At 40.8% G+C, this 14,493-nt stretch overlaps 1 protein-coding gene across 4 annotated transcripts in view; it reads left to right on the forward strand.

Annotated features, from left to right (window-relative positions):
- Window positions 1-14,493, forward strand: part of ced-6 (PTB domain-containing adapter protein ced-6) — a 230,092-nt gene that overhangs the window by 183,238 nt on the left and 32,361 nt on the right. For all 4 annotated transcript variants that reach the window (XM_071588306.1, XM_071588289.1, XM_071588297.1 and 1 more), the window contains one exon: window positions 10,817-10,904. In XM_071588306.1, the coding sequence (XP_071444407.1) occupies window positions 10,832-10,904 (73 nt within the window). In that variant the 5' untranslated portion in view covers window positions 10,817-10,831. The remainder of the gene's footprint in view (window positions 1-10,816; window positions 10,905-14,493) is intronic.

A 14,493-nucleotide genomic window follows, 5' to 3' on the forward strand; every position in this document is an offset into this window, starting at 1 on the left:
GTGGTCTCTCAGTAACTATTGTACTATGTAAATGAAGCTTTTTTTGTATCATAGCTTGGGGGAACATGAGAGGTATGCGAACATTGATATTTCCCACCAAAACTTTACTTTTCTCCTTAGTTGTAGCTGCAAGGCGAGGGATTCCTTTGTAGAAATAGCGTTTGAAGGACGTCGGAGCGTGGTATTTTAGATCTCACTGAAAATTGTCCTCGCGGAATAGATTGATTGTCACAATCCAGAAGCTAACGGTGGAGGCGGAAAGACACTGATTTAGGAAACGGTTTTTTTAGACATTTTTATCCTCCTCCTATCGATTTAATTCGGTTTGTCAAAGTTCTTGTCTCAATGGTTTGAAAAATAAGACGAAACTTTTTTGACAAGTTGCACCGCTCCGCCCTGTGGATTTTTCACTTGGTCGAGCGAGGGAAGTTAAAGAGAGAGGTCGAGGGGGTTGGGTGATGAGAATTCTCGTGTTTCACGCTGCTTAACACAATGCAGGTGACGCCCGCGGTACCGTTGCGCTTGCCTGGTGACGGCAGTAGAAGGAAGTCTTCTCGAGGAGGGGACGGAGTTCGGGGGGTGTCGGAGGGAGGTTGCGGGCGAGAAGGCATGTCCAGATTCACGACCATAAGCGGGAGAGAGGATAATCACGTTTGTCCGTTTACCTTTCCTTCGTAACTACCATCTTGAACGACTTATGATTCGTGTCCTTCTTTCAAATTTTGATTTCGTTGAACTCTTCCGTGTAGATTCGTAAGTTCGCAGTGAAGTTACGGGCTCGCCTTTTAAGTTTTTGATTAGGTATGATTAAATTTATAAAAAAGACATTCCCTGTGATATTAGAATCAAGCTGATCTACTTGTCAAGGATAGTTTTTGGGCTGTTTCTAACGTATCTGATAGACTTCCTAGTGTTTACAATTTGTTATTTCATTCTGTAATTCTTCATCCTGCATTTCTATATTTTGAAATCGGTAAGAATTTGAAGTCATTGTACTCAGTTTTTGTTTGCGGGCCCTACTTAGCCCAATACCAAAATACGGGAAAAAACGACTTGCAAAAGAGAAATACCGATGTTCATTACTAATACACTCTTTATGAGAAGGGAAGCTGTCCTAATGATGCATGGGATTTGTAAAATCGTGTAAATAAAACCTTAAAAATTTGTTTCAGCACTGATGTCTTGTTATTTGGAGACTTTTTTGGCTTATGGTTTCGCTTCACCTAGGCAGTGATGTTCGGTTTTGTACAGTCTGCTCGCGGAAACTTGACGAGTAATAACACGGAATTTTGTCACAGCAACATGGTTTTACTTCTATCGGCGAGGACTTGGAACGTTTCGATGGGTTCCGAATTCCAAGGGTGAGAGAGAGAGCGAGCGAAAGACTTGAGTTAGAACCACATCATCTGAAACATGGAAATAACCATTGTGACGCCACTCTCATCTTTTGGCGAAGATAATATTTTGTTTTTCTTGTTTTACTGTTGCGGTTTTGTGTTGAGAGGGCACACGTGGCACAAAAGAGGTTGGGGATGGGGGTGCTTTGTCAGTTTAATCGGTCACCTGCCACCTTGGTAGCACCTGTTGCCCGCAAGAGTCCTCCGGTTCATCTTTCCTACCAAGACTTCTTCGCCTGAACTGTTTTTGTTGGAAGTAATTTTCTCGTCCCCTTCTTGGGTGTTCCCCTTCCGCTGGCGCGTGTAGGTCAAATGGGACTCCAAAACTACATGCTCGTAATGTAAGAGCGTGGTCCTCTCGACATTTGAACTTATGGTGCACGACTTATCTTCTTAGTGCGCTGAAGAAAAAGCCTAGCCTATGACCTGTCGCGAGGATGCACTCCATAGAATACGGATATAACGGAGGACTCTATTGAGTACCAGTTATTTCGTTTTCTCCACGTATACCGTACAAGCCAACTAGAGTGACCCGGCTCCATTCTCCTCCGAGCATAATGATGGCTCGAAGCAAATGAATGTCGCGAATCCGACAAAACGAAATCCGATTTAGTCTAGGGGGCATAAATTCGTCCATATAAAACTTAAACTTTATTTTATCACTCCCTGACGATTTGTTTTCGTTGATTTCTCTCTCAAGATATGTGTTCGATGTTCCGCATATTGTCACAAAAATTTCCATAGCAGGTGAAAGTTATCCCTTGGATAGGGAATATTAGTTTGGCTGTTGTTTGAGGGAGCATTAACGCTCGCTCCATCAAACCGCTGTTACTGAAAGATCAACTATACCTCTAAAGGATCTCTAACACATCTGGGAATGATCGTGATAGAGCAAAATGTGACTGCTGAATGATAGATAGTACCGGATTATCATAATCTTTCCCCTGTGAGGCAATAAAAATGGCGAGAGACGTAGGTAGATGAACACGCCATTTTTTTATTAATATTAAAACGTCCTCATCCAAAACGTATTCAAAATTCCTTCACGCGTCAATGATAGATCCAGTGATTTACCCTGATGTTAAATGCATTTGACCACGTACAGCAGATTTCTCGTCAAGAAAAGTTTTGAAAACAGAACCGGTTGTCTGGATTAGCTTTACTTTTTCGTTAGCGGAATAATGCCAGTCATATTTATTTTGGTCGCTTGTGAAATTATTTTGGTTTGAGAACCAGAATGGGCATGCTGATTCCGCTGACAGTTACTGCTTAGGTCGTATTCCCTGGGTTCCATCACTCAAAGCTGTGGTGTGAGTCGGTAGTGCCTGTGCAAACGATTATCTTCTGTCCACACGAGCCCAAGTCTTGGTTTCAGCATGCACATATGTACGTATACGCCTGCATGGTTTACACTCAACTGCATGTAACGGGAACGTCTTGCATCAGGTGTGCGAACGTGGTCCTAGTTTTTCCGGGACGAGGGTAAATGTTTAACTTTCTGCCAGAGCCAAAAATTTAAGTTTGAATTCGCGAAAAGATATACGACAATCATAACTTTCAATTGGTTTTTACGTATTAAAACTGAAATTCAATTCAAAGGATCTCGTTGATATTGTGATAGCAATTTTTTCTGCCGATTTTCTTTCCATTTATTCGTAAGTAAAAAGTAAACCATTTATGAGGCATCACGAACTCTTTCGATGTGTTGCTCGTTTTTTATTTGCACAGTTTATGCTTATTTGAGCAGAAACAGCCTTATTAAACTGTATTAGATGCAATTACCCTTAATTGGTCTAATCCATTTTCCCCAAGTGGAAAGTTGAATGTAAGGAGATACACTCATGCTCCCGGATATATTATTTATTCCCGATTTCGATCGTGGCAAATATCGTGGAAAGACCATAATTAAGAGTGAAAGCTGGTCCCGAACCAGCTTATCCTTACGTACTGAAAAAAATCCGGGAAAATATTTCTGGATTTTTTTAGTTGGTGAGGGAAGGTAACATCTTTGTCACCTCAGCGGAAGCTAGGTTTGCGAATTGCATAATTTTTATTACATTCTTGAGTCGATGCTAATTTTGGTTCGCGTGGGCTGAAGTTTAGCACCTGGGAGTTCGGAGAGGTTGTGACGAACCAACACTTATCCCCTTGTCCAGACTTTGCCGATTGACCAAAATGAAAGGGATATCTCAGTCCATGACGTGCTCCGGGTATGTGGTAATTCTAACCAAATTATTCGCCTTTGAAGGCTAAAAATATTAATTCTCTGAGCAGTCATTTTACTTTTCTTTATCTTATACCAACTTTGCTTTTATTTAGTAATGCGTCTACGTCACTAATCCCCGCAAGCGATTTTCAGGGTGGGAACGTGAAAGAGAATCGCATATCTTAAGAGTCCTAAAATTTTTATTAACGCGTATTTAATTTGTGCAAGAATTATTATGCATTTTATTGACAACCTCATTTTCTTAATCACCGGAGCAAAAAATGGATGGAGTTAATGTAGATTTGACTCGCTCTCCTCCCGCCGAACGTCTTTCTTCCGCTGAATCGGAGTCGTCTCCCCATGGAGATGATTTGAGCAGATGATGTGACCTCGCGCGAGTAACATGTATTTAATTTCCTCGGTCGTTTATTTTAATTATCCGAACGGTTTCCCAAAATCGAAATTTCCGCGAGGGACCTTCAAAAAATCCCCTTTCCGGATGAAAGTCGCAAAATTCATCCTAATGAGTGCTAAGTGCCCTCCACTTTTCGTCTTGGGAGCAAATTGCCGTTCTTTTTTATTATAGCAGCAATCAACATGTCGGATAGGTTTACATTACGCACCGAGGTCTTTCCGTGTGCGGTGTTAGATTTCGACGCCAAGGTTGCAGTCGTCTCCCGTCCGCCCGTCTCGCGCTCAACAGGAGATGGGGGAAGGATGGCATGAGGGCACCACTCATTCCATTCGTGCAGTGCCAGGTGTGATTATTCATTAAATCCGGCTTGTGGGGGAAAATTGAACGCCAAATTAACTTGAAAATTGAAGGAGCGTGACATGTCAAGGTCTACACGCTCATTGTGGCGTCCTCAGAGCATCGAGAACCGAATTAAGCCTTTTATGCAGCTTGAGTAATACCAGGTTGCTGTGATGTCTATTTGTCGTTTTTAAATGGTTTTCTGTTCGCTGTGGAAAATGCGGATTGAAGACATGGAAAAAAGGAGAAACTCTGTTCTTCCAGTACTGTCGTATTTTATCGTAGATTAACACGGCGTTGACTGCCGGTCTATGAATCAACAAATTTTCCAGTGAATTCCACTTTTAACTTACCACATCTTGGGTTATCAATCCGAATATTGTTGTGCCGCAGCTCTGCACTACTACCCTGTTGTTGCCTGCTAATTTGTTCATTTTTGCACTTTTTTCTTGACCTTGTTTCTTCCATCAACTGCGTCCCGTTTTGCTAATGTTCTATAGTCCAGGTCTCATACTCCCAGAAAAGAAACTCTTCATTTACGTTTTTAGAAACCGCTTCCTTATGTTTAAAAAAGCAGGTGCCCACTTGCTGTTAGTTATTGTTTCTTATAACATGAAGCCTAAATGCCGTTCCCATATTCTTCTTATTACTTAATTATCTTGTTCCTTCCATTGCTGGTAATCCTGGTGCCTAAGTAGCTAAATTCTCCTCCTCTTGTTCCATTTTTGTCTTTCCCTTGTCTTGCTTGAAGATATTTTTTAGTTAGACTGAAAACCGTCCCCTTCAACCTGTAGGCCATAGCGATATTTCGTGCTCTATGTCACGCTGCCCTTGTAAGTCGCAAATATAATTTTACCTCAAGTCATTTCATAAACGGGCCGCAACCCCACTCCCCGCCCTTGGGGCTCGCGAGGTCTGGACGTGAGCGCGGCTACCGCGGCGTTTCCGACCCGCTTTCTTCGGATGGAAACAGGCACGGAGGAGGACATTGTGGCTCGCTCGCTTGCTTTCTCCTCGCCCCGCTAGAAGCCTCCTCCTCGGCCTCCCTCCCACGCCTCCTTCGGGGACATAGATGGGGGCCCCGGACTTGGGAGGCTCAGCCCCGGGTATCACGTGCCCACGCAACCCGTGCATCTCCGAGGAGCGCACCTTCGTAATTATTCGAAACCCATATCGAACTGTTTGAAATCACGTTGGGTGTTTTCGTCACGAATGAAGGATAGCTTTTTGGAGATCTGGGAAAAACATATGATGGTGGAAAAATTTCCCAGTTGGATCCGGACAACGATTTTCTTTTCATTGACCGACATATTGGGTAGGAACTGGACATTGTAATGAAATACCTGACCCGTATATGTATATGTTATCTAATATACGAAGGCATATGAATAAATAAGTAGCAAACGTCAGCTGAGACAAACGCAGGAGCTGTTACAGGCATTTCCTTGGGAACTAATGGAGCATCCCCTGTACGGTCTCGACTTAGCCCTCCGTGATTTTCATCTGTTTGGGCTCCGAAAACATTGGCCGACATTTTGAGAATAATGCCCACCCAAGAGGTTAATTATTGGCTGTGACAGCAAAAAAAATACTTATTTTGCTGCAGGCTATCAAGGACTTGTTAAGAGACGGGATTTGCCTGAATGTACTGGATGAATATGCGGAAAAGTTAGTTAAATTTCAGGAAGCTACTTTGAATACTATTGCCTCTCTTCAGCTTTGCGAGTTATTGACTTACCCTCGTAGAATGGCTGAACAACTGGAAACTGCACAAACCTCTTCTTCAGTAATCTCTATAGTATGCAGTGATCTCTTGCAAACTCCTTGGTGGATTGTGGGTTTGGCGTCAGTTCCTGATAAGTCGGAAAATCTTAGGAGAATTTTTTACAACCTTTATCCAAACGATGAAATTTTTTTGTGCCTGTTATAAATTCGAAAGTATTAATAAATGTCGGGTGAATGACTGAGCCAAATTCATAGGTTCAGGTGAGAATAAATGTTGTTTTTCTTTAAGTAGCGTGATTGCCCACTTGATCATGCAGTCGCAAATTGATACAATTCTAACCATTTCTATGTTAAAAATCTCATCTCTTGGTATTTAATAATTCGAGAACACGAGAGTTAACCTTTTTGCTTGTATGCAGGGTGAATTAAGATATCGATTGTTCGCGATCTCCAAATATTTCTTTTTGCATTACTTATTCCTCTTTTCCTATTGCCTCTTTTCTACTCCGTAATTAGTAATTTTTTCCCTTCAGACTCGTTTTTATCCTGCATATTCAACCCTCCGCCGAACATCTCAGTTCTTCCCCGTCTCTTTCCTCTCTTACTAACCCCGAATCTGCGGATGAGTCGTGTGCCTATATAATTTAAAAATCGTGTCAAAGCGTCTCCTCGAATTTGTTGCTGTCTCGTTTCGCCTTTCGTTTTATGTCATTCCCATATCCCAGTTATTTTCCCGTCACTTTCCCCGCTTCCTTCTGGGGCACGTGCTCTGTATTCTGAAAAGGGATTTCCGAGAGACTCTTGTTCTCGTTTTTATTCATACGTATTGCGTGCTCCCGGTGGAATGAGCGTCTTCATCTAATATTAACTTCCTCCGTTGCTTCCACTATTTATCAGTTCATCCGTTGGTGAGACTCTAAACGCTCTCATTAAACTACTCATACCTATTCTTCAGATACCAGCTATATCCTAACATGATATGTGCCATTGTGTAATGCTGCATCACTGCATCAAAGGCAGATGATGATTTTGCGATTATCCTAGCCCAATCTCCCAGTGCTCGCTTGGACGAATCAATTCAATAGCTCCTTATATCTGAAATACCAGCTCGGTTTCTATTGAAACCGACCTGGTTAGCCGGGCATAACGCGGTCATTGGCCTACTCAGAGTTTGCGGGTTCGAACCCATCTTCGAGCGAATAGTATTGGTAGAATAGGAGAGAATTTTACGCGATTGTCCAAATTTTGGCTTCTAAGGGATATTCTGTAAAATTGTATGTAGCTGGATATTATGAAAATTCTACGTGGAAGAAAAAAATATTATGTCAGCAGTTGGAAGATAAGTCTAAAACCTTCAAAACGTGAGACGAATGTACTTCACCGCTTAATTCTATACGTTTGCAGGGCGACATTAGAGTAAAACTCGGTCCGTCCGTCGGATGGGACGTTAAACTGCGGACCCCTTGGCGCCTTTCGTTAAGAGTAGGCTAATGCCGACGCCGGGTTTCTCTCCACCCTACATCCTATTCTGTCCATCCCCTATAGCGCAAATGACCTCAGCTGTCGGTCGCCTCCCCTTAAAACTACTACTACTACGAGTAAAACTCGGGGCGTGGTTAATCAGTCAAGCTGGTAGTGCACTAAGTTTGCAAATTTTGAATTTCCGCTCCGCTAAGATGTTAAATAAAGGTGTACCTCAAAAAATAAAAGGTGTGAATTTTCGGACATTTATTAGGAATAGCGGGTGAAAAATCCTTCTTTAGGCTCGCGTTATGTTGGCGCTTACGGACTCTTACGGAGACGGGTTGATCTCTGTGGGGCAACAGGCGGTATCTCGCGGTGTCGTGCGAGAATCGTGCGAGAATCGTGCGAATGAATGCCGGCCACCAGATAATTGAGACGGAATTTTGGGAAATTTTTTTCGTAACGATTCTTATCTTCCTTTTTTTTGAAGGTCCGTGAATTTCATTTCCGTTCCCGTTGGCCAATTTTTATCTCACGGTTATTGTTAGGTCTTTTAGCAGTCGTTTTGCAATTTATTGCAGATGACGAATTTTGAGACTCGAATTTTACCCTCCTTCAGATATGAGGTAAGTTGAGGATGAAATTATATTTTTTAAATGCGAAGGCAAGAAATTGCGAAGATTTTGAATCAATAATGCGACAATGGCGATCTTACTTTCTCGCACAATTTTCTTTTTGGATTCTGCGAATTTTCCATTTAAATCGGGGCTCACTGCTTAAAATTATTGCGCTTTGACTAAAGGTCCTCATTTTCTTATCTCAGAGTGAAGCAGTTTTGATGGTTTTGTGTGGCATCGAAAGTACCAAGCAACAAATCAACCGTATTTGTTTAGTGGTTGAGATCCTTGAACACCACGTTTTTTCTTATTTTTGCCAACGACGCGCACTGTAGTTTGGATCACTTCTAAGATTTGTCTTGGCTGTTGTAGAGCATTTGAAATTAGTTGCAGTACTCAATAAATGAGTCGTCCGGTTGTGTGGTCATTCGTGCGAAAAAGATTATTTGGCCCTACAGAGGGAGAATAGGAGAGTGTAGTGAAGTAAAATGTTTCGTTGATTTCAAAATATCCTGAAACGGCTGTAATAAATATCCGAGCAGGAGGAGCGTTCCGCTTATCTATTGCCCGCGGTAACGCCCACTCAAGAATGCAGGGGGCCAATTAAAGTCGAATTTGGAGCTGTATAAACGAATACCTGGTCAACTTTCTCCAGAAATATCCGATAATCCTCTAAATTGCATAGCAAGCCGAAGTCGTCCTTGGGCTAAGCTTGTTCCGCCGTCCTTCCAGTTATTTTCAAGTGTACTGCCGAGATCGCTCTTACCGAGAAGTTTATGAAGTGATATTTCATCACGGTCTGATCCCGCCTAGTGTTGGGATGGAGAATCTCCTTCCCAAAAGCCTTAGTCATCTTGTATCAATTAACCTACGTGTATTTTCGTTCAATGGGAAAAAATGAGTATTCTAAGAATATTTTTTTTTGGATATGAGAAATAATTTACACTCAGTACTCGTTATGATTTTGTCACTATATTTGTTGGCCACGCACCTGGAAAATCTGGAAATCCTGGAAATTAAAAAATGACAAAAATGCCCTGGAGTTGTGTGTACGATTACGGTTAGGTTCTTTTTATTAATCCTAATATGAGCCGGAAAGGACAAATTGAGCTTCCTAGCTCAATTTGTTCTTTTCCTCTTTTTAGCTCGGCTATATTAAATAATATTTCCCTAAGCCGTAAAAGGGAAAGCCGTTAAGCGTTTTACAGCTTAAGGAGATATTATTTAATATAGTCCAGAATATTGGGCTTCATTGCAATACTATAATGAAGCGCAATTCCTTCGTGTCCATTTTTTTTGAGATTGAATTACCCACCAATAGTTTTCGCAGTCTTACATTTGCATTAAGCTATCTTACCTTTGGTTTTTTTCATCATCCAGATGTCTCTCGTTATATCGAAAACATTTCTCCAATTAAAAGAGAGTATTTCACTTCTCTTTATAAATAAGTCGTTTCTCATTTGAATCTTAACCATGTATCATTTAATGCAGCGTTTTTATGATGGTTAAATGAGTTTACCTATATTATTGCTAGAGGAAAAAGTAGATGAAAAAATTGCAAATTGTAGTGTGCGTGCATGTAACTACCAATGATCGCACTACCGCTGTTTTGATTGCACTTGAAAGCTTCCTCCCTCAATTTTATGGTTGGTGCGGGAGAACGAGAAGTTTTTTTGCTCCCCAAGTTTGCTACCGGAAGTGCCTCTTCGTGGCTGAAATTCCTTGTATCCATCCTGGGATCAACTATTTTGTTTCACTTTCGCAGTTTTTTTTGTATTTGGGCGAATATTATTTATCTTCCAGGAAATTGATCAAACCTTTAGGAAATTGGCTGTTTATTTTCATGTTTTTCCTAGCATATCTGGTTGTTGAACCATTGTGGACATCGTTTTCGTGATTTATAGGTGTTTATGTCTGTCGTTCGTGTCGGGTTTACCTTTAAATTTTCACCTCGGTCTTCTGTGCGCGTTGCATTACTTCTATCGCGTAAAGAATATTGTTAATGAAATCCAATCTAGCTCAAGACTGGTATTTGATCAAAGTTGTTTTCAATCTTTTCCATGGTCAATTTTTTTCACTTTTCAGTTCACTTAAGCTACCATCAACTTTAAATTTACTCTGCTTAAATGGCGTTTCGAAATTGATGTAGATGTTGGAAACCAAATATTTGTAACTTTTGTATCGGGAAAACTCTTTCAGAGGATAAAAACATTATTATTTCCAAATCATTTCTGTTTTTACATACATTTCCGTCGTAAGGGATGGCTCCTTTCCGCTACATCAAATGACTCGAATGGCATCCGAGAAAGTGATTTTTCATGTGTGGTTTGCATGCCTTCAACGTTGATGCACCCATGTAATTGATTCGGCTTAAGTATTGAAATAAACTATGTAGAGTCTTCGTTATGTCTTTGAATTCCTCGGAGCGGAAACCAGTTTCTTCATTCTTGATGTATTCCTGAGATTTCCCTTTTCAATGATAATTACACCTACTCTCATAACGACTCAAGTGCTCCTCTTTCTCGAAGAAAGTTCCATTTTTTTCCCCCAAACGCACTTCTTAATTTTTTTTCGGTAATGGTAACAAATTATTGGATTTATGAACACGAAAGAGCGATTACTAAACCGTTTTTGCTTTTTTTTGTCTTTTCAGGACTTGGATGCTATCATGATGAAGAATTCCGCGCTGCTAAAGTGGGCACAGAACAGCAACAGCAGCAAGCATAATGGAGGCAAAGGAGGTGCGTATATGAGTCCGCCAAAGGAAGGGGGCGTGGCGTTAATTTATTTCTGCGCGGTGTGTGTGATGGCCGAGGGTAAATGGTTTCTCGAGAATAAAGTGCGCGGTGAACTTGACGCCAAATCGTTTATTTTCTCCTGCAACAGTGCTGCATAAATTACAGCATGTCCAGTGGGCCAGGGTCGGGAATGGTTAGAGCGGGCAATGCTCTTGGAATGGGGCGCCTTTAACTTAGCTGGGCGCGATTATGTCAACCTAAATATTTCATCCACCAATTTTCTTTTCTTATTTGTCAGTTTGCAATTTATTCAGCGTTCTTTAATAATTGATAGTCTAGCGAGTGGAGCGGAATTTGTATCCAGACGATGGCTCCAGGTTTCAAATATGTGTCCGTCTCTAGACACACCCGACCATCCGAGAACATATCTTGCTCTATGTATATACCACGGCTTCATGAGAATCGGCAGGTGGCACAGGGCACACAAGAGCGCCCCCAATCCTGAATATATGAATTTCTCACGTCGGAGGGCTGACTCGTATGCACAGGTTGAGTACTACCCTCTCAACTTGTGCAGCGAATCCCCAGCGGGAGCGAATCCCCCTCACTCAGATGCAAATTGGATCTCGTGATTGTCGAGTACACAGCGCGTTAGAGTTTAGCACTCTCTGTGTTTAAGCAGTTGATCCGTCCGTGTAGTCCTAATGCATTGCACGTGACTATCCGAGTTTGTAGGGAAATGGAACCATTTTTCGTTTTAGGTTAATGCTCAAATTTTCAATTGATTCGGCGCTTTCCGGATTGAATTTCATATTTTAGAGGAGAAAAGGATTGATTGGTTCCTGTGTACATTAAAAACAACTTCCGTTGGATGTCTTTACGAGCGGGAAAGTGATATAGACATTCTGTAATTATGTAATAAGAGCACCGTAACATGTAATATAATTATGATACAAGGTAAATATGTAATATAAGCGGTAATGTTGCTACCGTTCAATCTTAATAAATCTGATGTACTTCAGTCCGATGCGAAACTCTTATTTTTTATTTTATTATTATTTATTATTTGGCTTATTATTTATTATTGGGCTTATTTTTTCCCACCTGTGGACGCATTAACATGTTCATGTCACTATCTGTGCCCACCAGCTTACGTACATTTCTGCCCGTATTTAATAAACGTTTTCACCTTAAAAACGTGGATTTATCAAGGCTTCACGTTTGGCATGTGCTCGTTTGCCGTTAATCACAGGTACTATCAAAGACTCGAATTGTAATTGAAACAGAAGGGGTTGGTTCACGTCGTGCACGCTGCCTAACACTTCGGAGTGGTTGGCGAAGCTCGGTCACGGAGGGAGGCGGAGGGCTCCGGTTGTGAATATTCGCTCCGTCTCGGTTTCGCGCTATACCGTGGCTTATATTGAGGCGGCGCATGTCGGTTCCATGCACGGCGTAGACGCCGCATTTAAAACGGTCGTGAGGGGAAGTTCGTAAATGCCGCCGAGGCTTGTTCTAAACGCGTCCCGGTCACCGTGGAAATCGAAAATGCCGGCAACGTTTCCAGTTCTAGCGACTGCATCGGGAAGAGTCATTTTGTGCTGGATTATTGCGGCGGCGTTCGTATCTAAAGTGAGCGCGCGGGAAGTTTTTGCGTGTCGTGGTTTTTATAATGGAGGATGGAAATGAAAATTTCTGTTAATCCGAATCGATTTTCGGGCTAACAGAAAGTCTTTGTCGGCATGTTTAAATTCACTAGTGTTGCGAAGAACAAAAAATGATGAAAAGTGTAATTTTAGAAGGATTAATTTCACGGCCATCTTTCCGTTTCCTTAGAAACACATCCTCACCACTGGTATATGTATTTATTCGACGGCAGCACCGTGACCGCATTCTAGTGACTATCAGGAGCGTAGTTCAAGGGGAAATAATAACCGATGTTAATTTAAATAGGGTGATAAGTTATCTTTGTTGTGATGGGTTTTCCTATGAGATCCTCGTCAAGAGGTGTACAGTAAAATCTATTAAATCAGTGCCCATAGCATTCGTCAACAATATTAAATCAGAGCTATCAAGATAGCGTAAAGTATAATTTTGTGATATTTTATAAATTGACTGTAATGCGTAGATGAAGACAACCTTGAATTGGTTTCTTTTCTTCCCCAAATACTCCCTGCTTTGTTTTAAGAAGAAATAATGTACTTTTCTTGGTCTTGCCTTCTTTAATGTGGAAAGATGGCTGCGAAAACCAATTGTCGCTCTACCGCTGTTTTGATTGCCCTGAGAAGCTTCCTCCCTCAATTTTTATGGCTGCTGCAGGATAATTGAATTTTATTTTCCCCGCGTTTGCCACGGGAAGTGCGTCCCCGTGGCTTAAACTCTTTGTTCTCATAATTATTGCTGCGAAAATGAAGTAATAGCCGTGATCATTCATATACTCTTAAGAGTGATCATCTTTTCGATTTTAGTCTTTGGTGGTCTATAGCTTCGACAAATACCTCAATCATTTTGGGGATAGGTGAACATTTAATTGGCTAGGTAAAGAGAAACGAGCTTAATTCCTCGCATATTGACCACCTTAATCACCAGATCACTTTTCCATCACCGACATCATATTATTTAATAATCACGATGTAGGCGTATTTTAGCTTTGAATAAAAATGAATTAAAATATCCTTGGATGATCGATTTTATTAATATTTTTGCCTTACAGAAGTAGGAAGAAAGTTTATTTTAGACAGAAATAAATGCTCACCGTAAATTGTGTACATGTTAAAAAAGGAGAGATTGGATATGAAGTCGTGAATGAAAGACAGAATTGAACGACTTAGTTTACATCTACAACACCAAATCAAACTTTAACCGTGCGATTTTAAGATAATTAATTCTTATAATAATTATCATTCCAATTATTGCTTGGAAAATGGTAATCACGGAAATAATAGCAATCATCAAAATCATCAGAACCGTATACAAGCTTATTTAGTAGAGTTTGGCACTTTTATTGCCGCAGCCGATTTATATTCTTGAATAATGCACGTTTTTTGCGCTCTTTGTGGATAAAGTAAAGTGCTTGTGAAAATAGATGTACCTATATGAAAGAATACTTTGGCCATTGTTGCCTATAATATGTACTTAAACCATATAAGTAGCTGAATTAATAAGGTTGCTTACATGTAGCTGTGAAATTTATTAAGAAAAACGTGAGCAAGCTTAGCATATTTATAGTAACGTAACAGTAATAATTTCATCTCTGCAATACAATCGGTGAGTCAAAGAATTCGAAATTATAACAATCAAATGCAAATATTTGTGTTTTGCTATACTGTGGTGGAAAATGCAGTAAAATAAAATTGTTCACATCACAGTTGCCAAAATAAATTCTTTATGCCAAAAGTGGCAGTTCATTATCAATTTAGTACTCCTGGGCAACTTGCCAAAGTGAAATATTTTGAAAAATATGGCCTCTTAAAAGTAGGTCTTTATTGCCTTCTGTGATCCGTTTTAATTCCGGCCGAGGTCGTCACTCATGGGGTCCGTTCAATTTACTAAAAGCCTTCTTGAGAAATCTTTCGGGAAAACTGCTAACGCAAGA

The sequence above is a fragment of the Hetaerina americana genome, unplaced genomic scaffold (assembly GCF_022747635.1).
Source record: "Hetaerina americana unplaced genomic scaffold, ioHetAmer1.1.p SCAF_1, whole genome shotgun sequence".
Taxonomy (NCBI): Eukaryota; Metazoa; Arthropoda; class Insecta; order Odonata; family Calopterygidae; genus Hetaerina; species Hetaerina americana.